At 43.0% G+C, this 25,109-nt stretch overlaps 2 protein-coding genes across 2 annotated transcripts in view; one reads left to right on the forward strand and one right to left on the reverse strand.

Annotated features, from left to right (window-relative positions):
* The window catches only part of LOC309701486 (histone deacetylase 4-like), an 85,072-nt gene extending 79,458 nt beyond the window's left edge, over positions 1 to 5,614 (reverse strand). The window contains exons 1-2 of the mRNA XM_082525724.1: positions 5,251 to 5,614; positions 862 to 1,213 (exon numbers count right to left, since the gene is read on the reverse strand). Of these exons, the coding sequence (XP_082381850.1) occupies positions 862 to 883 (22 nt within the window). The 5' untranslated portion in view covers positions 884 to 1,213; positions 5,251 to 5,614. The remainder of the gene's footprint in view (positions 1 to 861; positions 1,214 to 5,250) is intronic.
* Positions 5,615 to 14,790: 9,176 nt separating this feature from the next.
* On the forward strand, positions 14,791 to 22,566 carry aamp (angio-associated, migratory cell protein). The gene is made up of 11 exons (XM_082522870.1): positions 14,791 to 15,127; positions 15,231 to 15,374; positions 15,477 to 15,596; positions 16,378 to 16,517; positions 16,588 to 16,732; positions 16,945 to 17,028; positions 19,245 to 19,360; positions 19,449 to 19,543; positions 19,632 to 19,722; positions 20,065 to 20,219; positions 21,987 to 22,566. Exons 1-11 carry the CDS (start codon positions 15,037 to 15,039, stop codon positions 22,060 to 22,062), a joined length of 1,257 nt encoding a protein of 418 aa, XP_082378996.1. The 5' UTR covers positions 14,791 to 15,036; the 3' UTR covers positions 22,063 to 22,566.
* Positions 22,567 to 25,109: the final 2,543 nt, after the last annotated feature.

Below are 25,109 nucleotides of genomic sequence, written 5' to 3' on the forward strand. Positions count from 1 at the left end.
GTGCAAGTGAAGGCTTCCAAAGCAGCGATCAGTCATCAACAAGGAAAAAGGGAGGCTCTTTTTACTAAGCTGATGCCGTGGACGTTTTTCTCTCGCCCCTCCGGAGCTCATTCATATTGAATCGAGCCCATTAACAGTTATAAGACCAGATTAAAATGCTTTATTGCATTTGAAGCGAGCCACGATCCGCCTCTGTTCACAATCAAAGCGTTCGCATACGCCAATATGGCAGATGTAGCAGCAGACAGATTTCCCTTAATGTGACGGCGCCGAAGGGGATACATTTTCATTAATCTGCACATGACAGGTAGTTTTTTAGGTCTCTAAAAATGGTTTTAAACAGCATCCTAGACACACCTACAATTCAGCCAGGCCCACTATAATCAAAAAGGATTGCTGTTTCCACCTGCAGGGTTTCTATTTGGTGGTGTGGAGGCGAGGCAGGCATCAGTCACATCAGATATGACAATAAGTGGAAGGTACAAGAGGAGCTGGGTTGGGGGTGGGTTGCAAAGCGGCTTACAGGTGCAGTCTCTGTACTTCTGTATTTCTGAAACAACATTCACAGACTTTCTCTTTCTTTTTCTTCATGTATTAAAAGTATTTAAAGCTTTTCTCTGGTTTAATTCCTGTTCTGCTGCAAATACGTCGTGACTACAAGGCAGACTGATACATTAAACTCCTGGATAGTGAAGCAGCATCTGCATGCAGCTGTAGACTGTGGTATTTGTTTGTTTAACACAAGGGCAATATCAGCCGGACGCATGTGCCTGGCCTTTTACTCCTGTGAGAGTTAGAAGACTGAGCAGGCCCTTTCCACCCGGTGCATAACAGGTAAAAAGTGGTAGACAAACATCTTACCTTGGTGGCTGTGTGAAGTCATTGCTGCCAGGTCGGTCAGGCAGACGTCCACGCAGTACGGCGAGTGTGCACCCAGCTCGTCGTGTGAGTGTGTGTTCACTGAAGGACAGATGTCTGTGTGTGTTTGAGTTGAAGTACGGATGTGGTTTACAGGATGGTGATCAGGAGCCTGTTAGCCTGCCAGAGCTGGGAGGAGGAAGACAGTGTGGGTTTGAATGCGTGTTCAGGCTGATCCAACACTCAGGACGGTCAAACGGGAAACAGGAAGCAGACGTCCGGCAGCAGCCAATCTCCATTAGCTTATTGATCCGGCAACTCCAATCAGAGTGGCAACTCGCTGTTTAGCACCAACCTGTGGGAGGATGAAAAGGACAATGTTTTATTTAAACGCTTCACGTAAGAGAGAGCAAAGGAGAGACACCAGCTGGCCTGTCACAGGTCGGTGCTGTGTGTATGCTGCTCCATAAGAATAAATAGGAAACCTTTTTTGCAGGAGACACTACAGCAGAAAGATGCTGTTCACATGGTTTGCACTCCCAGGACCGTGCAGCACACGCAGCATAACAGCTGAGCACACGGAACTGCATTAGCAGAAAGTTAAGAAGCAATTTCCCCATGATATCGTTTCCAAACAGCGCCGATGTACTGTAGCTACATGGACACGGTATTTTTATACAGCATATGAACCGAGGATGTCAAAGTGGGCGGGACCAGTGAAGCTCTCCTTTCTGTCACTTTAAAGTTTAACTAAACATTTAACCCCTCAGACATTTCATTCAAAGAAAACGAGCCGATTTCAACGGCACGGTTCATGTTTTTTTTTTACATCATAAAGTAATTCTGCTTTAAAAAATGAAAGAAATCTGCCAGCACTGCTCTTCACGGCCAAATTGTAAGAAATTAATGTGTAAAATGACAGAAAAGGTTCTGTTAGCTCAACGCCAAGACTTTCAAGAAATTATAAGACAAAAGGTTTTTGCTAATACACAGAAAATATCCTGGGTTTTCTTTTTCATTAGTGTTTTTTTTACTGTGAATCTTTTTAAAAAATCATAAATTTCTAAATTAGCAAAAAACCCAAAAACATTTCTGTCATTTCACTGTTTATCTATTACTTCTTTACTTTAGCGGAGCATGAATGTGTCATGAATCGCTGTGTGGCAGGCAGGAGATGAGGACTCAAAGCGCAGGACTCACAGACTCAGGGGGTGAACTCAAAATCACAGCTTTATTTGCTGGTCACAGAAAAACGAGCAAACTAAGCTAAACTGGGGAAACAATGACCTAAAACTCACACAGACACAGGGCGATCCACACAGCAAGAGGGTCGACATGACACTGACTCAGAGAAACGGGGTTTAAATACACTGGGAAGTAACGAGGGGGATGAGACACAGAAGGAGGGGACAGCTGGGAGAAATCAGAACTGACGAGACAAGGGAGCAAAGTAGGATACACTCACATGAGACACAGACCTTCAAAGTAAAACAGGAATTAGCACAGACGCAAACTAGACTAGAGGAGACAGAGGAGCTAAGAAACACAGACAACACCAACAACAAAGAGACACAGAGGGCAGCTACTAAATACTCAGAGAACTAAACAGAATACAAGAAAACCAAACTAAGACACAACACTAAAGAACAAGCTGGGACAACAAAGAGAACTAAGAACAGAATACACAAGAAACTCAAAACACTGGGTCACTGACCCAGGACCGTGACAGAATGATTGCAGGGGAAGCTCTTTATAAGCTGTAAAACTTATTAAAGTCTTTGGCGGGTCTATTGTGGGCCCCGGGCCTTACGTTTGACACCCCTGATATGAACAAAGCAGGAGCGGTCCCTAAAAATCCAGTATCAGCCAAGCTCTAGTACTCTATTCGATCCAGATATTACAGACAGTTATATAAGCCGTGATATTTACTGTATTGTTATCAGGTCTGTACACAAGATGACTGCAAGGACTGCTGCTAGTATCAAAAACAACACGTGCATCCTTTAAATGCCTCTCACTCGCAGTTATTTACAGCGTTGATCTTATAGTGATGCGCCAGCTGCTGACTGAGGACATATCACTTACATTACAGACAGATTTAGCTTGGTCATCTATAATTGTTGCTATAACTCTAGCAACATGCGTTTGTAAGTAGAAGTCATGAGTTAACTACAGCTAGTAAAGCATCTTTTAGGTCTTTTATTGCATAACAACAGATTGAGGCCCAAAAATAGCCAACGCAGGTTTGCACAATTAATCCTTTCTCATACTTGCAAATAAATCAGCTGGTTAATGAACTAATGGTTTCACTTTGTAAGCAGTCTTAATAAGAATAAACAACTTTCACAATACTGGAAAGTCTTCTGGCTGCAGGGATACAAAATCCATCTTAACGCGGATTTGCAAACATTTCCAACCTTAGCAAATCATCAAATCCTGCTCCTAGAAATGCACCGGTGAGTTTTCAGAGTAAAATACAGAGTTCCAAGAAGTCAACGCAACCCCGGGTTCAATGATACACTGCGAGGAGCTGTAAACCAATCAGGCAATAAATAGCTTTTCCTTGAGATAGCGTCTTTTTGACTGAGGCGCACTGGGGATTTCACAAAACTCCCCAGTAGGATGCACTGCGTTCACGGCAGAAATTGGTGGAAAGATCCCATTAAAAAGCAAAAGAGACAATGATTCTGTTATTTGCCTGGCAGGAGGCTCTTCTTTGTTTTTTGGGAGGTAACTGATTTGTCTTCTTGTTGCTTCTGGAAATATACGATTGTTCTTTTCTTTGTTTACGGAGAGTGGCCTGGATTCCTTGGGCCCGGAGCACCGGTGTCAGATGTAATAACAGCTCAGCCCTAAAGTATCAAGTCGACTTTACTACTAGTACAAAATTCAAGGGGCCAGACTGCCCGGGGGTGAGGTTGAAAGATTTGGCCGCGGAGACACGAGGGGGTATGGGGGCAGCGCCCTTGTGTGTGTGTGTTTGCAGAGGTCTCAACCGTCCTCTGAAGCAGGATGGGATGTGCATGCGAGTGTGTGTGTATGTATTAAAAGGAAAGGAGTGGGGGTAAGGGGGGACTCTCAAGACAAGAGGACCAGACACTGCAGCCGCAGGACAAATTGGCCCCCCCAAACCAAAAAAAAGTCGGTCACTGCACAGCTCACGCACACTTGCGCTTTGTGATGGAAAAGCAAAGCAAGGATTGGTGGAGGGAGGGCACAGGCAGGCAGGGTAGGGTGGGGGGGCTGTGTGTGTCATGCTGACACTCCAGGGGGGCTTCATGCAACACCAATCCCCCCGGGGCATCTCATCTGTCTCGGGAGGGGTACTCATATGTGTGTGTGTGTGCGTGTATCCCATAGGCCATTGTCCCTAAAAATGAGCTTGCTTGATGCAGGGTGACAGATCTGGGGAGACAAGCCCTGAAGCCCAAAGTGAGCAAAGAGTGAAAAAAAACAGAGTGATGCTTCAAAATGACACCAGTATTAGCAAAAGAGAACGCATGTAAGATAAAAATAACCCTCAAAAGAAATTTAATATGCACATCACAGCTACAGATGACAGCCACAAGCGCACAAAAAGGTGGGTACACACAGTTCCTCCCCCTTTCAGCCCAAACCCAAACTCTCAAACACGACAAACGGCTTCATTCACCTTCCCAAACTAACGTTTCCCCATAAGAACTATTTCGTGCGGAAGGCGACACTTTGAATCGACCCCTAACGCGTTGCTTTGATGTCGCTTTAACGGCTCCGTACGCCCCCATTCACAAAAAAACAGAAAGATTGACGCATGCAGAGAATTACCACCGCCCATCCCGAACCATTCACACACACTCACACACACTCACGCGGGCCCCTACCTTCATTTCAAGCAATTTTTCCCTTCCTCGCCATTAGCACGGGGAAAAGCGACAAAATGCGCACGAGCTCAGTGTTTTATCGCGTTAGAGTCTTTGGCTCTATAAATAGCTCAGCAACAATCGGCATAATAAACACCGCCTGCCCCCCCCCCACACACACACACACATACACTCCTCCTGCCTCTCCCCCCTTCTCCCCTTGTTGCCAACACACTTCCCGCCCGCAAATAGTGCAATAAAACCGTGAAGGATATTTTGTAGCTAAATCGTTACAAGTCGCAAAAAGAAAAGAAAAGAAAAAAATAATAATTTCTACCAGGATTCAGATGTGACTCAGACTCCGAGGGGAGTCGTTTAAAACGTTCAATCGCAAGCGAGAGGGCGAAAGCGAAGATGAGCGGAGTGAAAACTTCAGCCGGACATGGTTTTTCATGAAGCCTGCCCGTGCATCGCATCCCTGCCTTGGATATCAACATCAAAGCGAGGCTACACATTCAGCCACAGCGGCCACAGGCACACCAAAACAGCTCACCTATACACGGGCCGGGAGGAGGCCAGTCGTCCCAGCATGTGTCCCAAAGCGGCTGGCCTTTCATAAAAAAAAAAAAAAGAAAAAAATCTCTCCCATGTTAGCACTCCGAGGCTTTTTTCTCCTCTTTTCCTCAACGCAGGAGGAGGGGAAGAAAAAAATCATCTCCTGACAGATTCCGCCATACTGGATTTTTGTTACAGCCCCAGCGTCACATGGAGCGCCCCTGCATTCACCAGAGGCGGGGTCAGGCTGATGAAAATGTGATCATCTACGAGCAGACAGCGTGGTATATGTGTGTGTGTCTGTGTGTGTCTCTGTATGTGTGTGTGGCAGGTTGGATAAATGCTTGTGATTATGGCCGAGGAAAAGAACTTTTTCTGGGGCGTGTCCTGTATTGTAATATCCGTGCATGCGGTTCCCCGAGCGTCACATACACGCATTACCATGTTTTTATAACTTTGCAGCTTTATGAGCCAGCTATAGATGTGCATGCACACACTTTCCACTTTTACTGCGTTTTTATGGAATCACGGGATCATTATCCCCTTCCTGTAGTGCACTATAATTAGACACTATTGCAGTTTGTTGCATCCCCCCCCCCCCCCCCCCCTAAAAATATTGCTTTTAAATGTTGGGATTTATTATCCTTTATTTTATTATTACTATCCTGAGGCACCTATGCTACCTTATGGCATTTATCGTGATGGTCTGCTCCACGTGATCACAGCTATATATAGCCTGCACATCTTCAGGCCAAACGTTTATGTGTTTATGTGGATGACGACATGTGCATAGACATATGTGCGTACGTATCTATGTTTAGTTATATATGGGCATGTGTGTGTGTTTAATTTTATGCACGGTGAGGAAGCATTGCCATCATTTTGTGATGCTTGCATAATGGCAATAAAGAGTCTTGGATCTTTCATTTTTCTGGGTTGTGATCATTAATCTGCTCTTTCGTGTTCTGCTGATTGACTTCTATAAATGACTTTTTCTAATAACCTTATCTTAGTTTATAGAAGCTTTATCTGCCTTAGTGTCATTACTACACTCCAAGAAGGTTCTAGTAGTAGCAGTACTGCAGTGCTATTGCAGTAGGCCAATAGAGTTTTAAACTGGTATCTGAGCACTTATGTAAAAGCAATACTTGTTGCTGCAACAGAACAAGAAAGAGCTTGAAGAACACTGATGTCAGTCTGTAGACTAAGTTCCAGTCAGTGTACTGACATCAAAAGCAGAAAGAGACCAAATCCTCAACAGTAACCGAACATTTCATAATGCGTCATTAATCTATTTATGTTGTAATTACTATGTGACAGCAGTTTTCTGCCTGTAATGCAATATTTCTAGCCTTACTTCAGTTGCTCAGCGGCAGCAAAATGGAACAAACATTTTTATCCAATTCCTGTGCATTGCAACATGAAACGCCCTCCATGCTGCCTGCTCTAATCCAATATGCTTTTATTTCCATTACTCTGTATTTGATTGTGCATCTCAGCAGCCACCCACAGGCAAACCTGCAACACTACTGCCTGCCTCAGCTGACTCAATTACTGTAATATGCTAACCAGTCTCTATATAGGCTACATCTGAGGGCGGAGACAGCGTTATTATTCACCCAGTGTGAGTAGACTACAGAGCTCTGCTATGATTTCAGTCTGCTCTAATAACCCTGAGGCTGCTCCGGTGGCTCGCTGAAGTCTGCGGAGACGCTTTGGAAAGATTTGATTCTGAAGTTGTTATTCAGGAAAGGAAAGAAGCTCATTTTTTATTTTCATGAACATTGCTCCAACACAAATATTTTCAATATATTTGAAGGAGAAATGTTGATTCTAAATTTTCTAAACTTGTCTCCCAGGCTGTCATGTGACGTGCGATAATTTTAGCCGTCACATCAAGCAACTAAGCCATTATTTATCTAGTATGTAGATGTTTTAGCATCTTTGATTTGAATTTTCCCAACATGACTGAACTGTCAATATGTGGGTCAAGTTAAAATCTAACCCTACCTCCAGGTTTTATATGGCTCCAGGCTTCATCAGTAAAGCACCTGTTCTAAACTTTTTTACCCATTACCGTGAAGAACTACACTCATCGGCCACTTATTGCCATGTACACCTGTTCAACTGCTTGTCAGCACAAATGTTTTATCAGCCAATCACATGGCAGCAACTTCACAGAAGATAATGCACAGCGGCTGGGACCTTAAAGCACACGGCTACTGCAGCAGAAGACCACACAGGCTGCCACTACTGTCAGCTAAGAACTGGAAACTGAGGCTTCATTTCACACAGGCTCACCAAAAGTGCACAAATTAAAGACTGAAAAAAGTTCTTTATTTCTGCTGTGACAGGTGGTAGGGTCACAATTTGGCAAAGATTAACATGAAAGCATCTATGCTGCATCAACAGTTCAGGCTGATGCTGCAGTAATGGTGTGGGGACATTTTCTTGGCACACTTTGGGTCTCTTACTATCAACTAGGGATAATTTAAACGTCACAGCCTACCTGAGTATTGTTCCTACCGTGTCACACCTTTGTAACCACAGTGTTGTGACTGTTACACAATATATGTTAAATGTGTTAAATTACTCTACCTTTTATTACTTTTACCTAAGCTCAATTATAGTTTCGTTCCAACTAACAGGCTTTTCAGATAGGGCTACTTTTATTTAACACATTCCTTCTTCCTCTTTCAGTTTATTTGCACCATTTATAAATTTAAAGTACTTTTAATATTGGCTATTTGGCTAGCATTAACAGTTAGCCTACTTTTACCTTAGCCCGCTATTTAATGCGTTTGTTTGTTTTTTGTTGAATTATTCACCTGTTACATTTTCAAACATAATTAATTAACAGTTGCAAATTTCAGTCTTTCACTCCTTTTAGGTAATTCAGTTGATTATGTGTATAATTTACACACAATCAACTACTTTAGACATGTTCTTCTAGCTGGCCTGCTATTTAGCATGCAATATTTGTATCTAATATTAGCGTAACTATTTTAGCAAACATACACAAAATTTGTCACATGCTTTAAATTATTATGTATTTTTCTATTTTATCTCCAAGTAATTTATAATAATTTAGAATTACATAGCATCATACTGGTAGTTTCTTTTATCATTAATGTTGGATGGAGTTGGTTCATTATCATTTTTCATTCACTCTCCTCCTCTACAGGGAGATCACAGGTCAGGGTCCACCAGCAAGTCCTCGCCTTGCTCAAGGGCACCTCAGCTGGGGCAGATGCTTAATTGCCCCAGCTGACCTTCTCTTTCTCACTGTCAAGGTTTTCACTGCCGTCAGAAGACCTTCTTTATTAGTTTTAACTCGGGCCAGCTTTGTGCTGCTCCACTACGACTTGCATTTATTAATCAAGGTCGCTCCTCCTTTGCAGCAGGCCCCTGAGGGACAGCTGTATCCATAGCAACAAAAGATGATCATTTAGGGATGAGCTAGGGAGTTTCAGTTACGTAAGGCAGTCGGACTTGGAGGCATCTCTGATATGCTCGTGTAAGGTCTTTGGAGCTGTTGACCTTCTTTCTCTTTATGTATGCAGACATAAGATACATTTACCATCTAATTACAGAACTTAGACATGACTTTCCAGTTTAATTAATATCTTTCAGGGCCAACTGCAAAATCATACCTTTCTCTACGATATAAAAAATAAATAGAAAATAGAAAGGCAACTACCAAAAGTTAGTCAAGTTAAGAGTGAAAAATAATGCTAATGGCTGGTCTGACTAAACGTTTGTATCACATGACAGTCTATCCAGTAGTTTATTACTTTTGTCTTGAGCAAAATGACACATTTTGTTTGTAGCTGAGCAAATGCAACGAATAAACAGCTGTAAAAGCTGTGTTAATAAGAAGAATCATGGCTCTCGGTATATTTGGAAGGTAATATGCCCTCATTGTCTCATGCTCTGCACAAAAGCACAGAGTTTATACTCGTGTTGTCGGGGAGCACAAATTGCTCTTGGACATCTGCATCTGTATTGTTTGTGTACAAGCTTTTGCTGACGCAGACATGCATAAAACAGTCAAAAGTGCGTGTACGAGCAAGTGTGTGAGTGCGTCCAGGGCAATGATGTCAAAGCAGGGATTAGATTGGCTTATATTGCCCAGAGCAGCACATTTGCAATTCAGCAAACACACTCGAGTTGCCAAATCACTGATTGTGTTGACTGTTTTGCATCCAGGGGAGTAGCCATCACCTCCTTCCACTTTAGAGTTTAGGTCATGAGTGCTTCTTTGGAGCATGATGTGTTTAAAAGCATCGGTCCAAAGAACCTTACATGGTTCTGGCTAAAAACACAGATCCTGAGTAATGTTGTTCCAAAAATACACCATGTTTTTTGGCCAGAGGCTGGGAAGAGGAGTAGTAATCAGGCTAGAAAGTCAACAGGCTGGTGAGCGTGCAGGGCCTGCGCAAACCTCGGCTGTGCTACCACAGCAGACACATCACACACGGGCTGTAGACCAGACCACTTGCAGTGCACACACAACTGGCTGTTAGTGGTTTGTGAAGGGAAGCCGTCGTCTCACCCAGCGCGGTCCCACATGAGTCAGTCGCAGCGTGCAGACAAAGCTCGCAGACCTCAGTGTCATAAAGAACCTCGGCAGCCATGGAGAAAGCGCTTCTGAACATCTTCACACCGCATTTGGCAGCGTGTGATCGGCCTGCGCAGCCACAACTTCTAACGTATCGGTGGAATTATGGCGTTTGCAACTTTTTCTCTGTGTGTTAGGTTGCGTGCGTGTAGAAAAAAAAAACATCAGGCCCTTCCAGGTTTCCTTGAAACAGGAGCGTTTAAGAGAGAAAAGAGAGCAAATGAAGCCATAAAGAGTTCTTGTTAAAAAGAAGCAGAGCCGAGGCTTCTTACAGTCGAGCCAGTTAGTCTAAAAGTTTCCATCAAAGCCCCGCTGAGCTGCATGGAGTAATTACTTCTCACACAGCAACAGCTCCCAGGCCTTATTACTGATACTGTTTTTATGTGCGTGTGCATGTGTGTAAAAGGTGCATGTACTGCACGCGCTCACTCGTGACAGACGAATATGCCTCCATGTCCCATTCAGGCAGAGTGTGCGTTTCCATGTGTGTGCCTATAAAGTAATAGCACCCCAGATTGTCCTGCTTTTTACACATAAACCAGCTTGCTGGGGCGATAAACTGAGAAATGTTGTTCTGACGGGTCGCTCTCGGTCTTAGCTGTCCTGATGACGGCAGAGGGGAGCCCACCCAACATGATGTTCCAGAGCATCTGGGTGTTAAAAAACCAAAAAGCAGACTTAAAAGCCTTTCTGAAGAGCACTCCTAGCAAGAAGAAAAACAAATCAGGCCATCTATTGGCACAGTTCCCAGTTCACAAGATAAATCTGAGATATTGTGAGAATCAATAAAGTAACTGGTCTGATCATTTTTGGCTTTTTGGTGGTTTCAAATTGGAGCCTTTGACTAATTCTTCTGACATGAGGTCAAATTGACTTATTTTCCTACTGAGCAGCAGCGCTCATTAGCGATCCACATCATTTTCATAAGCAGTCCATGACATATGAGCTGTAGAAATGCCTGCCTTCTCTTGAACATGATAGAACCACTGTGTCGTTTTGTTTCATGCTGGCATGCTTAACAGGCAAACTCATCATGGTGAGCATGTTAGGATGGAGTGGAAATGGGCTGCTATATACGCTCACTGACCACTTATTTAGCTCCACTTGCTCCGCTGTTTATTAGCAGCGGTGTCGAATCAGCCAATCGCATGCCAGCAACTCCATGCATGTGGGCATATAGACATGATCAAAACAATCTGCTGAAGTTCAAAGTGAGAGTCAGAGTGGGGAACAAAAGTGATTTTTACATTACTTTTAATGCGATATGCTTGACATTTTATACATGGCTTTGTTTTTGTGAACCTACATCCATTCCCAGTGTACAGTCACATTTATCTCAATGTGCAGGTTTTTGGACAGGAGGGGGAACCCAAAGAGCCCAAAGGAAACTGACTTGGGCATAGCAAGAACATGCAAACTCCACGGCAAAAGGTCCCAGCCCACGAAGAGAGAGATTAAAACCCACAACCTTCCTGCCGCGGCGCCTCCGTAGGCTCTTACGTTTGCTTTTTTGAAAAGCAAATGATGTCTAAACACTACATTTCCATCTGAACTGTAGTGAAGTGGGAGCATGAAGCAAACTGTGTGTCCAGCAGTTCACGTAGCCGGTTGCTTTCCACCGCTGGTGACGTTTCACCTTGAAACCACAACCAAATATCCTGCCCCCCGGCGAACAGGAGCTTGTGGAAAATCTGTCTGTAACCTCGAAACATGTGCTAGTAGCGGCGAGAACACAGGCAAGGCTGCAGAAAGTTTCTTTGCAGCTTATGATTGATGTTTCAGTGAACATCCTGAGACTGCATCGCATGTTTTTTTGAGGTCATGTGCTATTTCCTGTTGCTCCTGACCAAAGACTGTATAAACAGTCTAGCAGTAAGCCTGTATATCCACCATCCCAGACTTTATTCAGTTGTATTGTCAGTATTTTCATTTAAGGACCACATGGGATTGAGAAACTGCTAAGCCTCAAAGAATTTCTACCTGCTCTTTTAAAAGGGGAAAAAATCAGTAGTTGCCATATTTTGGTATGAGAATGCGTTAATTTGATTACACTGGAAAATATCACCTCTTGGAAGAGCATTTGCATCATCCTTCCAAAAACAGATGTCAAGCAGCTGCACTAAAAACGTCCAAAAATGGGATTCATATTGCCAATTTAATCTGACAGCGTTAGAAGAAGCACATAACCAAAGATTATGCACGTAGGAGTCGAATGAAGTTCTTTTTATTGGCCTGACAGACCGAAAAAAGAAAAGAGAAAACAGCAAAAATGGATTTGAGAAATAAAGCAGCTCCGACCGGCGTTGTAACTAATGTCATCGAACTTTCCAGGGAGAGAAAGCCTCTTCCAGCGTTAGTCATAACCCAACAGAGAGTTTATAAATCTCTCGCCTGCTGCAGCTTTAAAACGTCTAAATAACGTACACCCTGATATTTCCACATCTCGCCACCACATCATGAGATGGCTGTATTTTTCCAGGAGAAAGCTTGAACACGGAGGGCCCGGGCAGCCAGTAAAACTTATTTGGGCATGCAGTCGCCGAGTCCTGCCAGCAGCATATAGCAAAAGACATAAAACTCCAACCGAAAGCCTGATGTAGACAAACTGTGCTAAGTGTTCATAAAATATCTCCAGCCAGGGAATGTTTGATGGAGGGATTAAGGACGGGAGAGAGGAGCTCCTTTTAAAATGAGCAGACCTGCTTCGAATGCTTTTCCTGTGGTGTTATTGCATTCTGACATATGCCTTCTGTTTTAATCACAGATAGAAAAGGGAGCTTCCAATAATTCCCAAAGCGCACGGAGGTCAGAGGTCAGGCTCAGCGTACGTGAAGCTGATGGGAATTGGGCCTTGTACTTCTTCTCTATGGCACCTCTTTTAGGTTTGAAGGCTCAAAAGCAGGGAAGCCAATCGCATTTTACATAGTAGGCCACATATAACCCACCTTGATCTCAAGTGGGCTGAAGTGGTGAAACTGCCCTTTCAGTCAGTGTAAAGAGATTTAACTACACATTAAATGCCAGCGATATCTTAATATAAGAAAAGGAAGTGTAATTTCAACAGCATGTCTCAGTTTTTCCACACGATAAAGAAATGTTGCTTCAGGTAATGAAATAAATCTGCCAGCATGACTCTTTGGGTATACAGTGTAAGAAATAAATGTGTAAAATTACAGAAAAAGTTCTAGTATCTCACTGCCCAGACTGTCCTGTAAGTATAAAATAGAAAGTTTTAGTAATTTATAGTCCTAATATAAAACTGTGCTACCACGACAATAACAATAACATCACAAATTAATTTTCCGGCAAATCAAAATCTTGCTTCACCTCCTGAACCTGTAATAACAGGTGCATGAATTAGAGTTTTGTGACCCTGCATTAAGCGTTTCACTGGAAGGCAAACTGAGGTCTAATCATGCAGGGAAATAAGTGAAAGGACAATGGGCTGATTATACAGCTACAATGAGGAACACGCCACTGCGATGTTTTATGACACCAAAGATTGTCCTTACAAGGATGTTTGACTTTGATGTTTCTTACAGAAAAATTCTAAAATGTGTAAAATACGAAATGTGCCGCTGATGAAAATTAAGAATGGGAATTAGTTGTGCTACAACAGGATCACAATATTTAGTGTCTATCATGATAAAGTTATTTTGTGATACTCTATACATTATAAGACAGCAGCATCATCTGTGTGACAGGGAAAATTACACTTGTAGAATAGCAAAAAAGAGAAAGAATGTATTAAGTTGCTGCATTGTGATATTAAAGTGTGCTTATTTTATCATCATAACAGTTTTAATATTGGATTTTACTTAATATGGTGTCAGTGCAATTAATCAATCCTCTGAATCACTTTTCATTTTATTTTATTTTTTTCTACTATAAGTCAGTTCACTTTACTTTCTTTCCCCAAAAGGAGTCATGAAGTTCTAATTCTATTTAGGCAAACTGGTAATATTTGGCATATCAGTAATAAGGACACAACTGAGCAGCTAATAAAATAAATGAATAAACAGATTCACAGACAAGCGTAATTTAGAAAACAGTAAATAGTTATTTCTGAGGATTTAGGCTGATTAATTTGTTTTACGTACGCAAATATCTTTTTTTTTGGTCTGTTTGTATAGAGACTTTAAATTTGGGATTATCTAGTTTTAACATAAACCACGTAATACTCTGAATGCAGTATATGTTAGTTAGTTAAACATATAACAGGTAACTGCTGTGTTTCATTAGCACATTTTAACTGTTTGTTTATACACTCTAGCCTGTGCTTGTTACCCATCTATTTGTATGTATTTTTAAATAGAGATTTGATTTTAATATGACTAGAATATACTTGGATAGTAAAACAACATTTCTCACATAGTTAGTGTTACTGTCAAATATTGGTCATATTTTTTTCTTTGAAACTGACGAATCATGAGTAGTCCTTCAAATGTGGTTCAAATTATTATAAGACCTAAGAATGATTGCGTTGTATTACAGCTACTACTTACACTGATGCGACTACCACTAGAGATATTTTAAATAAAATCCTTCTGAGAATTTTTAAACAGTAAACTAGGTAGAGATACGAAATTAACTGACCTAATTTTGGATCTACAGACGTTTTAATCATTTATTTTCCAAAAAACTTCTATTAATACAGTGTGTTGTGTCCCCATGACCATTAAAATGATTTTATTTTATCATTTCATCCATAGAAAATTAAGTAAAAACTAAACTTAACTTAATATAACTGTACAAATAAGTGTTCTCAGACAAGATGCCCACGGGGACTTTACTATACAATTACTTGTATTAAATTATTAATTTTAATTTTGCTAATCCTGCCGGTCAGCCAATATTTTCCCGCCACGTTGTGTAACTTTGCCAATGGCGCCATCTTGCGGATTACATCGTGAATGACGCTTTATGCGAGCGACTCCCTACGTCATAAGTATGCGCCAGTCTCTCTAATCTCGACAACGTGAAGAAAACATGGGAGTCAGTTTTCCTTCTGACAGGTAGTTTCTTCTTTCTGAGGTCCTCGCGTCACTTAAACCGACGTTAGAGAGTCAGAGTGTCATTTTGAAGCTTACTGGGAGCCGCAGAGCGCGAGGCCGTTCAAAAGTCACGTGAACCGAGCTTTTTTGCGGCTGTTTTGCTAGCAGCATGGACAACTCCGAGGAAAGTGCCATTGAGCTCCACGGAGATGAGGAAATTATTGAAGTCATCGACCTGAACGACACGGAGCCTGGCCCAGGTGGGTCTCGGCAGCACCTGTCCCGTCTCCTCTCCCGTGACAGGCGGGACAAGAGCAGATATAGATCAGGTGACCGTCGTGTGCTGTGCTTTTTCTCTCGTAGATGATTTGGCTGATGACTTGGAGGACGTCGACTTCGATGACGCTGGAAACGCAGGTGATGACAATGACGGCTGGGAGACTGAGGACGAGATGGAGGCTGAGGCAGAGCAGGACGACAGCGATCTCACCTTCAACAAACACACCGGTGAAAACCTCCCTCGTGTCTCTGCTGCTGCTCTCTGATTGCTCCTGGCTGCTTAAGGTTTAAAAAGGTCTGACCCTTTTTCTTTCTTTCTTTTCTGTCCAGGCTCGGTGTTCTGTGTGAGTTTGGACCCAGCGACCAACAGCTTGGCTGTGAGCGGAGGGGAGGATGATAAGGCCTATGTTTGGAGGGTGAGCGATGGGGAAGTTCTGCTGGAGTGCACAGGTGAGTGTAGAGCTCAGAGGGTTGGATGATTTAGGGAAATCACTGTAGTGAGCTGGAACTAAAGACAAAGGCGTTTGTTTATGCAGGGGGTAGATTGGGGGTGATCACATAAAGCTTTCTACCATGGCAATTAAAACATAAGCACCAGCACAGCATGGTTAAAATCACAAAATGTTTAGTTACAGTGTGGTTTGGCTTCATTTGTGGACGCAGGTGAGGAGCAAACATGGGAGTCTTTACAAAAACTCTTCCTGCTTTTCCAGACTTAAACACAATCCTGGTATTCTCAGATAAAGCAAAAACAAAAGAAAATGACAAAAAACAGGGTAATTAGCATTTCCAATTACTCTGGGAAATAGGCATCTGCAGATGCCAACAAGGGTTGCATCAATTTGGGGCTGGCTGTGGCTCAGAAGGGTGAACAGGTTCTGGTCCAAGCTGCCTTGGTCAAGATACTGAACCCAAAGCTGCTGCTGGTGCATCCATCAGAGTGTGAGTGAAAGAAAATCCTCAAAGGCACAGACTGAAGCTCTGTATGAATGTGTGAGAATGGCTCAATGTGGCTTTGTGTGCTCTTCTAAAGTAGAAACGCACTAGTGCATTTATTTGCATAGTGTGAGCGCTGTGTTGACATCAACCATGTGTGAAATGTGTCCACGCAAGCATTTTCAGATTGTTTACATAAAGATGTGGACACACTGTGATGTCCCAGATGGGCAGGACAATGGCCAAAACAGGAAAAAAAAAATCATCATGCTCTTTGCCCTCTGTGCCTACACAGGTCACAAGGACTCAGTGACGTGTGCCATGTTCAGCCATGACTCCTCCCTGGTGGCATCCGGAGACATGAGCGGCTTGATTAAAGTCTGGAAAGTAGAAACTAAAGAGGAGATCTGGTCCTTTGAAGTGGGAGATCTGGAGGTAAGAGTGTGTGCGTGTGTGTGTCTGTGTGTGCGTGTGTGTGTGTAATAGCTGTTGCTTTCTATCTCAGTGGCTGGAGTGGCATCCCTGTGCTCCAGTGCTGCTAGCGGGAACGAATGATGGCAACGTGTGGATGTGGAAGATCCCCGCAGGAGACTGTAAAACCTTCCAGAGTTCGGCCTGTCAGGCCACCAGCGGCAAAGTCCTCCCCGATGGTGAGAGATGGGATACAAAAAGTCACCCCACACAGTACCCCCAAAAACCTGCCCACTTTTAACCACAGTTAGAAAACTCTTGCCGTTATTTTGTATGCTATAATTTTATGGATGTGGTTTTAAATGGATGAAACTGTCATTTTGTGCACTGTTTTACCTTTAATGCCCCTCAGTCCTCAAAAGTCTTGTAATTTATATATTTTCTCCTCCAGGTAAACGAGCTGTGGTGGGTTATGAGGATGGAACAGTACGCGTGTGGGACTTGAAGCAGGGAAATGCTATCCACGTCATTAAAGGTGGGTCTCACACATGCTTTCTTTTTATTATTAAGGTGATTTGTGAGTTTAATAAATCAGAAAACATATTAAGTTATATCTTGATTATAGGAAATTGATGGCCAGATGACGGAGGTGTGTTTATGAAAGAAGGTGTGTTATTGTTAGGGATGGGTATCGTTTAGGTTTTATCTGATACAGTACCAAACCGGTGCTTAAAGAATGGAGAACACAAACTTTGTCCAAAAACCTCTCATGTTTAACTGTTTTCCACTTTTTCTTTGGTCATTTTAGCCTTTTTGGCCAGGGTGAAGGGAGCATCTGCCATCAAACAAGAAGACAGCCGCATGTAGCTACGACGGTGTTTGCTAGTTCACCTTACATGCATTAATGTAATAACGTGGTTAGCCTACTCAACGTAAATTACACACGAACAACATTAAGCTACTCACGCAGAGAAGAACGGCTGCTGCATCATCATCCTCATCATTTCTGCTACACTGGCAGGGCTAGGGGCCAGGACTCTCCTCTTCGGGTTTTTGGGGATGTTGCTAACTCCGGGTCTGATAACAGGCACCACACCCGCAGTAGATGTGCTCGGTGTGAGGTCTCGCAGCAAGCTATCAAATACGGCGCATTTCTCAGCTTTTAAAAAAACGCTATGCGTCGCCAGGTGTTTCATCGGATTCGAGGAGTTACCTCCTTTGACAGTATCACAGTATCAGCTTAAAGCACTTGTTGCTGCTGAGTTTGCATCTTTTGCTGTGAAGTACAGCCAGACTTTGACCGCTTTTTTAATTTGTAGCTCTGCTCTAAAAGAACGTACGTACCTGGGCCCGCCTACTACGCTTGCAAAGGTAAAACGATTGGCTAGAATCCAAAGTGTATGACATCTCAGGAAAAAAAAGCACCGAAATGTGCGCTGCTTTTCGGTCTGGTTACTACCGTTTATGTCAGAATCGGTACCCATCCCTAGTTATTGTGCATGTCATGTGCTGTTATGACTCCAGGGGGAGATGCAGCTGGCTTTAGTTTAATAGTGTAGATTCTGGATGAAAGGAGTCTCGGTGCTCTTTCCCACATTAAAGTTACATATAAACAGATGAAAAGCAATAAAAGTAGCAGAGCATATTACAGATTTGTTGAGTTATGGCTCAATAAAAAGAAACAGAAAAACTAAGGTCTTCTGTAAATAAATTTGTAGCTCGTATTTGGAGAAAGTTGTTTAACATGTGTAAACAGTTGTAAACAACGAGGATGAGCAGCAGCAGTAAATGTTGATCATAATTCTTGGTTTAAAACAACATTACTGTGTGAAAGTCTTTTGTCTTCTTTCAAGCAGCCACACTTTCTTGTCATTTGTCTTGAGCAATAGTTTTTCTTTGGACATTTTTTTTCCTCACTCATTTTCAGTCCAGTCTTTGTCCCTGTCAAGAAGAATTTTTCCAAGCCCCTCATCACCGAATGATTCAAACATTAAAAAAAACACAGCTCACGCAAGGGATGAACCAGTTCTACACGTCCTTTATCTTTAGTCACTTTGTTACTAGCAGTGTCTCACAGAAAGGCATCAGTTGTTTTATATCTGTGCCAAAGATGATAACGCTGGAGACAAACATAAAATAGTAGTTTTTGCGCCAACAAGGCAATTCCCAAAGAGCTATTAGGCGACTGTTTGGTACATCTCAGCATGGTGTGCAGTGTGTCCTATAAATTTAAGAAAACTTGCCAAGTGGAGGATGGAAGTGGCAGGCCAAAACAATCCTCTACAGCAGACAAGCAGCATGTGGAAGTCAAGAAAGTGAACGTGAGAGAAGTGGCAGGTCTTACAGAGTGAGGCATCCAAAAGGACATCAGGCCAAAGATACAACAGTGAGTGTCTGCAGCCGTCTGTAAGACACGGTAGAGGCCGTCTCATGGTTTGGGCTGCATTTGCTTTTCTATCTTGAAAGCCTCTTTTTGCCAAGAACTTCATTTTCCAGCACGGCAGTGATCCAAACATGGCAGTGCAGTAAAACCATACCTGTGTAGAAAAACATAGTGGAATACTATCAGTCATGGATTGGCCTCCCCAGAGCCTGGACATCAACAGTATTGAAGCAGAGTGGCATCATGTTGACACAGAACAGATTGTTTTTACCGGTTTCGTTTTTCTTCTAGCAGAATATACAGAAGTGAGCGGTGCTTCAAGACGTTTACTGAGATGCATGTAGTTTATGCTGTTTGTCTCCTAACAGGTCAGGATGGACACCAGGGGGCGCTAACCTGCCTGGCTTGCAATAAGGACGGCTCTCTGATGCTGACAGGTTCAGTGGACGGCTGTGCAAAGCTCATCAACATCACCACGGGAAAGGTGGGTGCCACAGCCAACCAATACCAAGCAGGCAGGAAGTGTAGTGAAGCAGGTGCTTCCTGTGTCTGACCTACGTGTCTGTGTGAAGGTGGTCGGCGCGTTCTCTGTGGAGGGAGGCAAAGGAAAAGGCTCCAAAGATGAAGAGGAATCGAACTCTGTGGAATCTGTGGGATTCTGCAACATGTGAGTGGGCTGCACACTCGCAGTAATACAGAAGCATATCAGAGCCTCAGCTCCTCCTCAACAGTTTCACCTTTGTCGCCCTTTCCAGCCTGCCGCTCATCGCTGTCGCGTACTTGGACGGGACTCTGGCCATATATGATCTCTCCACGCAAGCCCTGAGGCACAGATGCCGTCACGAGGTGAGAAGCGGCAGACAGCGGCACAGTTTGTGCACGTTTAGTCTGGTCCCGCCTGTGTTCATACTGGTCTATGCTCTGTGTATTGTGGGGAGGCTTTGCAGTCATATCAGAAACCCTCCCAGGGTTAGGGAGGTTTGTTTGAAGGGATGTTGCTTGTGTGCAGATAATGTGACAGAGAACATTCAGTAAGGAAGTCGTTCTTTGACAGTTTACCGAAAAAGGAGCTAAAAACATCAACTCTCTTTCCTCCAGCCTGTAATAAGCATTTACTCTTTATGTTGCTTTAAAACTGGTGTTGGTGTCGCCTTTGCCTGTTTTTCATCGCGCTTTGTGTTCCTCCAGGCTGGCATCGTTCACCTGCAGTGGGAACAGTCTTCTTCTGTGGTGTCCACCTGCAGTTTAGATGGCGCGCTGCGCTTATGGGACGCTCGTTCAGGCAACATGGTGGCTGAGTACAAGGGCCACACCGCAGAGATCCTGGACTTCACCATGAACAGGTATGATTCCACAGCACACTGCCAGGACTGTGTGCCCTGCTCAAGGGCACTTAAGTGCATTAGAAATTAGGGATGTGCAGAAGTAGTCTTTCACTGGGAGGCACCAGCAAAGCTAGTTATTCTAATTTTGTGAATGCAGAACACAATTTCTGGCTGTGAGAAAGTCTTTCTCCTTCCTGATTTAGTTTTATTCTTTTCTCTTTTTTGCATATTTGTCACACTTGCATGTTTCAGATCATTAAAAATGTTGTTTATGAGTCAAAAATAACTCTGACAAAGTGCAGTAGGCTAAAATATCTCAAAGAAAAGCTACAATCCAGAGAAACAGCTGAGAAACAAAGTAATTTACCTCTCAGTCTGGAAAGGGTCTTACATTTCTGAGGCTCCACTGAAACACAACAAATGGAGAAAGCCTGGAACAGCAGTGAACCTTCCCAGGAAAGGCCGACCTGCCAAAGCTACTCCAAGAGCACATCAACGACTCAACCACGAGGTCACAGAAGAGCCCAGAACAACATCTAAAGAACTGCAGGCCTCACTTGTCACGATTGAGGTCAGTTCATGATTAAACAACAAGAAGAAGACTGGATAAAAATGGCTGCTTCACTGGTTTAGGACGACTTGCCGTAATTGATGCAACCATGAATTCTGCTCTCTACCAGAAAATCCTGAAGGATGAACTGGGCCAGTAGGTCATGCTCTGAAGCTCAAGTTTACTGAAGGATCGTTGTTGCACTCATGTTACGCAGCAGAACAATGTGAAGCACAGCAGCTCGTCTGCATCTGAATGGCTCAACGAAAAAGCCAGAATGAAGGTTTTGGAGTGGAATCGAAGTCTGGACTTAAATCAGATGCTTTGGCATGACCTTAACCGTTCGTGCTCGTAAACCCTGTAACTCAGCAACTCGGCAAAGACCTGGATGTCCAACAGTAATGGGTGATCACAGAATCATTTCCATGGTGGAAAGAAACCTCTTCACAACAGCCCACCAAGTGAACAACTCTCCAGGAGGCAGGCGTATCCAAGTCTACTGTAAAGAGAGAAGACTGCATGAAAGTAAATACACTGCAAGGTGCAACAGCTCATGATGCAAGAATAGAAGGCCTAGATTTGACTCCCCTATAAAGGCCAGCACAGTTTGGGAAAACCAAGAAAAGCTCTACCAGAATGATGGCAGAAAAAAAGTATGGAGAAGGTGTGGAACAGCTCATGATCCAAAGCACACCACATCATCTGTAAAACACGGTGCTGGGAATTTCCCACCCTCCCACTGCATGCTGATGTTTTTGATGCTGCTCTCCACTCTGGCTCTCCCTGTGGAAATCCAGAGGTGAAAAGAGCAGCAGTAAGACCCCACAGCGCACAGCTGACGTCATTGATGGCAGATTGTACTCAGCAGGAGGAGCAGATGAGGTGGTTTGTAAAGCTACTTGAAGATGCATATCAAATTACATCACAAGTCCCCCCCAGTATGAGGTTTTGCAGTTAAAAGCACTGAGATCAGCTCCAGCTCCAGGATTACACATGAGTGTGAGTTTGAGCTGCTTGAACGACTGCTGTCCAGGGACAGCAGTCGTTCCCGTGGTGACGAATAACTCTATGAACAAATGGCTGACGTTGCAACACAAAACTTTGTTAAATCACTGAACTATTTATAATAAAAATCCATGTGAACTCAGCCAACTGTGCGCAGGGTTCAAGTAAATATTTACTCTTTGTTTCCACTGTCTCTTAATCACATCCTGGCTGTCCTCGTGTCTCCGCAGGGAAGCCACTCTTGCTGTAACCGCTTCAGGAGACAACCAGGTGAAAGTCTTCTGCCTCCAAAGACCCGATCGGTAAAAGCCGAGACAAAAGACAAATCAAAGAGAAGAGAGAATATTTTAGGAGATGAGACTTTGTTCCCGTTCACTTTTATCCTCAGGATGTTAAAATGCTCTCGTGTGCTCCTGAATGATTCTAATCTGGTTTTTGTTGTAGGACCGTAGCAACCAAAAGATTATTGTTACTTTTTTGTTCTTTTGTCCTCATAGCACTTGATGTTTGCTTCATGGGCAGATGTTTAAGCCTCTTCAAGTAACTCTGAGATTCTTTAAAACACAATGTTTCTCACTATTTTTGTCCCAGAACACTTGTCAGTGATAAGAAAGTCAAAGCGTTGATGCATCATAGTGTCCTGCCTCTGACATCCGCTGTTATGTTCTGTCCTCCAAATGAATTTAGAGATCAAACGATACAGAAAAGAGGATGTGTGTGGTCTCAGCTCTCAAACACAGATTTTTTTTTTCTTTAATGTAAACTGAACTGTAAATACAAAAAATAAATAATATACTTTCTTCTTGGTAACACTTAGAACTTGTTTCTTGTGTTTGCTCCAAACTTAGTTCAAGTTTCTTACATTTATCAGTGATGACGAGCTGCATGATGAAGCATGAGGTCATTTTGATGGGAAAGCCTGCAACTTACTGGAACTTCTTTTAGTTCAAGTGGTCTCTAGTTGGTTCGGTTTCATCTTACATCTGTTTTATCTCGAAATCAGATTTTAAAAAGAGGAGGATGTGAGTCAGTCTGAACAAGTCACAGCGCCCAGTGAAAGCAGATTTTCCCCAAAATGCAGCTTAGATTTAAAATAAAAGCAGGAAACTTGACTTTGAAAAGCCAAAATAATTAATTTGTTTGAGGTTTAAAAACAGATTGGATAAAGAAGTTTAATGTCACCTAGGAGCCTTAAAGCCTTCTGTCTGCAATGTCCGCAATTCATTTTGTAAATAAACGCAACTTTAACATTAACCATGTCTATTGAACACTAATCTACTACTGTGCAAAAGTCTCGATGAACAGCGCTGTATCTGAAAGTCATGACCTCAAGAAATGGGAAAAGAATCCAGCAAAGACCTGAAAGATGCATGAGGACCTTCAGCTCATGCATCTGCTGTTCACCAAAGCCTCATCAGCAATGGTCTCAGTGGAAGGGTGGCTGTCAAGAAGCCATCCTTAATGAAGGGAAACGGGAAGAAAAGACTGAGGTGTCCGTGGTGGAGTCGTGAATCCAAAGTTTACAGTTTTGGTTCAAATGGTGAACAAAGGTCAGGAGAGCAGGACAACAGTGAGTGTCTATAGCTGTGTGTAGGACACGGTGGAGGCTCCGTCATGGCTTGGGGCTGCACTTCAGCCAGTGGTGTTGGAGATCTTGTGAAAACTGATGAAATTATGAAGAAAAGTAATGTCAGATATTGATCAATCATACGATACCATCTGGAAGGTATCTTTTTTTATGGTGAGTATGGATACATGCTCCTCTAAGATCCATAAAATGACATGTGGTGTGCCTCAAGGGTCGGTTCTAGGCCCTGTACTTTTTAATTTGTATATGTTGCCTCTCGGCGGTGTCATCAGTAGGCATGGAGTGAACTTCCACAGTTACGCTGATGACACGCAGCTGTACATCTCCGTGTCTCCTGATGACACCAGACCAATGGATGCCCTTTTTAACTGTATCTTGGATATAAGATCTTGGATGGCAGAAAACTTTTTACAGCTTAACCAGGACAAGACTGAAGTTTTAATCGTCGGTCCTGAGGCTCAGAGAGAGAAACTCTTGTCTAAATTAGAGGCATTTTCACTATGTCCTTCGCTACAAGTGAAAAACCTGGGTGTTATTTTTGACTCTGAGCTTGGTTTTATCCCACATATTAAACATGTAACCAAAATTGGATTTTATCATCTAAAGAATATAGCCAGAGTCCGCCCTATTCTCTCTCGGGCCAACACGGAGATGCTGATGCATGCTTTTATTACCAGTCGCATTGATTACTGTAATGCCCTGCTCTCTGGTCTTCCTAAGAAGAATATTTCAACTTTACAACTCTTGCAAAACTCGGCAGCTCGTGTGCTGACGAAGACCAGAGGGCGGGCCCACATTACACCGGTTTTAGAATCGCTGCACTGGCTCCCCGTGTGTTTCAGGATCGATTTTAAAGTTCTTTTATTGGTTTTTAAATGTCTTAATGGTCTTGGGCCTTCTTATCTCTCAGATCTGCTTTTACCATACGAACCCTCGCGGACCCTGAGGTCCTCTGGTACTGGCCTTTTGATTGTCCCTAAAGTCAGGACACATACTCACGGAGAGGCAGCTTTTCAGTGGTATGGTCCTCGTCTGTGGAACAGCCTGCCGGAGGAGCTCAGGGCCGCAGAGAACGTACATGTTTTTAAGAACAGGCTCAAGACCCACCTTTTTAATTTAGCTTTTACTTAGCGTTTATTTATTTTATGCTTATTTATTCTATCCTGTTATTCTATTATTAATTTAGGATTTACCTAATATTTTTTGATTTTATTCTTATTCATTTTTTAATCTTCTTACTCTATTTATATTTATATTTATATTGTATCCTGTTCTTATTTATTTTATCATTTTACCCTGTATATATCGTATTGCGTCATATCTCCAGTGTTTCCTCGGAGGGCGCTCTCTGCACCGGGGCTGTTATTGACCGTGGCTGCTGGGTCTCTGGGGTCCTCTCAGCCTGGTTGGGGGGCTCCTTGGCCTCCCTCCTGCTGTGTGCCCAGCCCGGAGGCTGCGGTCTGTGACCGGCTCCCGGTGCAGACGGCTCTCTGTTATAATGTTTCCTCACTTGGCTCATGCGAGCTCAGCCCAATTTTTACTCTTTAAGTGTGCGCGTGTGTGTATGTGTGTGTGGGTGGGGGTGGGGGAATATATGTGTATTGAGAGTGTGGGGAGTGAGTTGGAGGGTGGGGTGGGCTGCTTTTAACTATGTAAAGCACTTTGTGCTACATTTTTTCTGTATGAAAAGTGCTTTATAAATAAAGATTGATTGATTGATTTTGTTTTGGTACTGCAACGATCCCAAACACACTGCCAGTACATT

Source organism: Aulonocara stuartgranti, assembly GCF_965226115.1.
Source record: "Aulonocara stuartgranti genome assembly, chromosome: 23".
Lineage (NCBI taxonomy): Eukaryota > Metazoa > Chordata > Actinopteri > Cichliformes > Cichlidae > Aulonocara > Aulonocara stuartgranti.

Coding starts and splice junctions, on each gene's coding strand:
- aamp (XM_082522870.1), top strand. CDS start 15,037: ATGGACAACTCCGAGGAAAGTGCCATTGAGCTCCACGGAGATGAGGAA. Junction 15,128..15,230: donor CGACACGGAGCCTGGCCCAG/GTGGGTCTCGGC, acceptor TTTCTCTCGTAG/ATGATTTGGCTGATGACTTG. Junction 16,518..16,587: donor TTGAAGTGGGAGATCTGGAG/GTAAGAGTGTGT, acceptor TTTCTATCTCAG/TGGCTGGAGTGGCATCCCTG.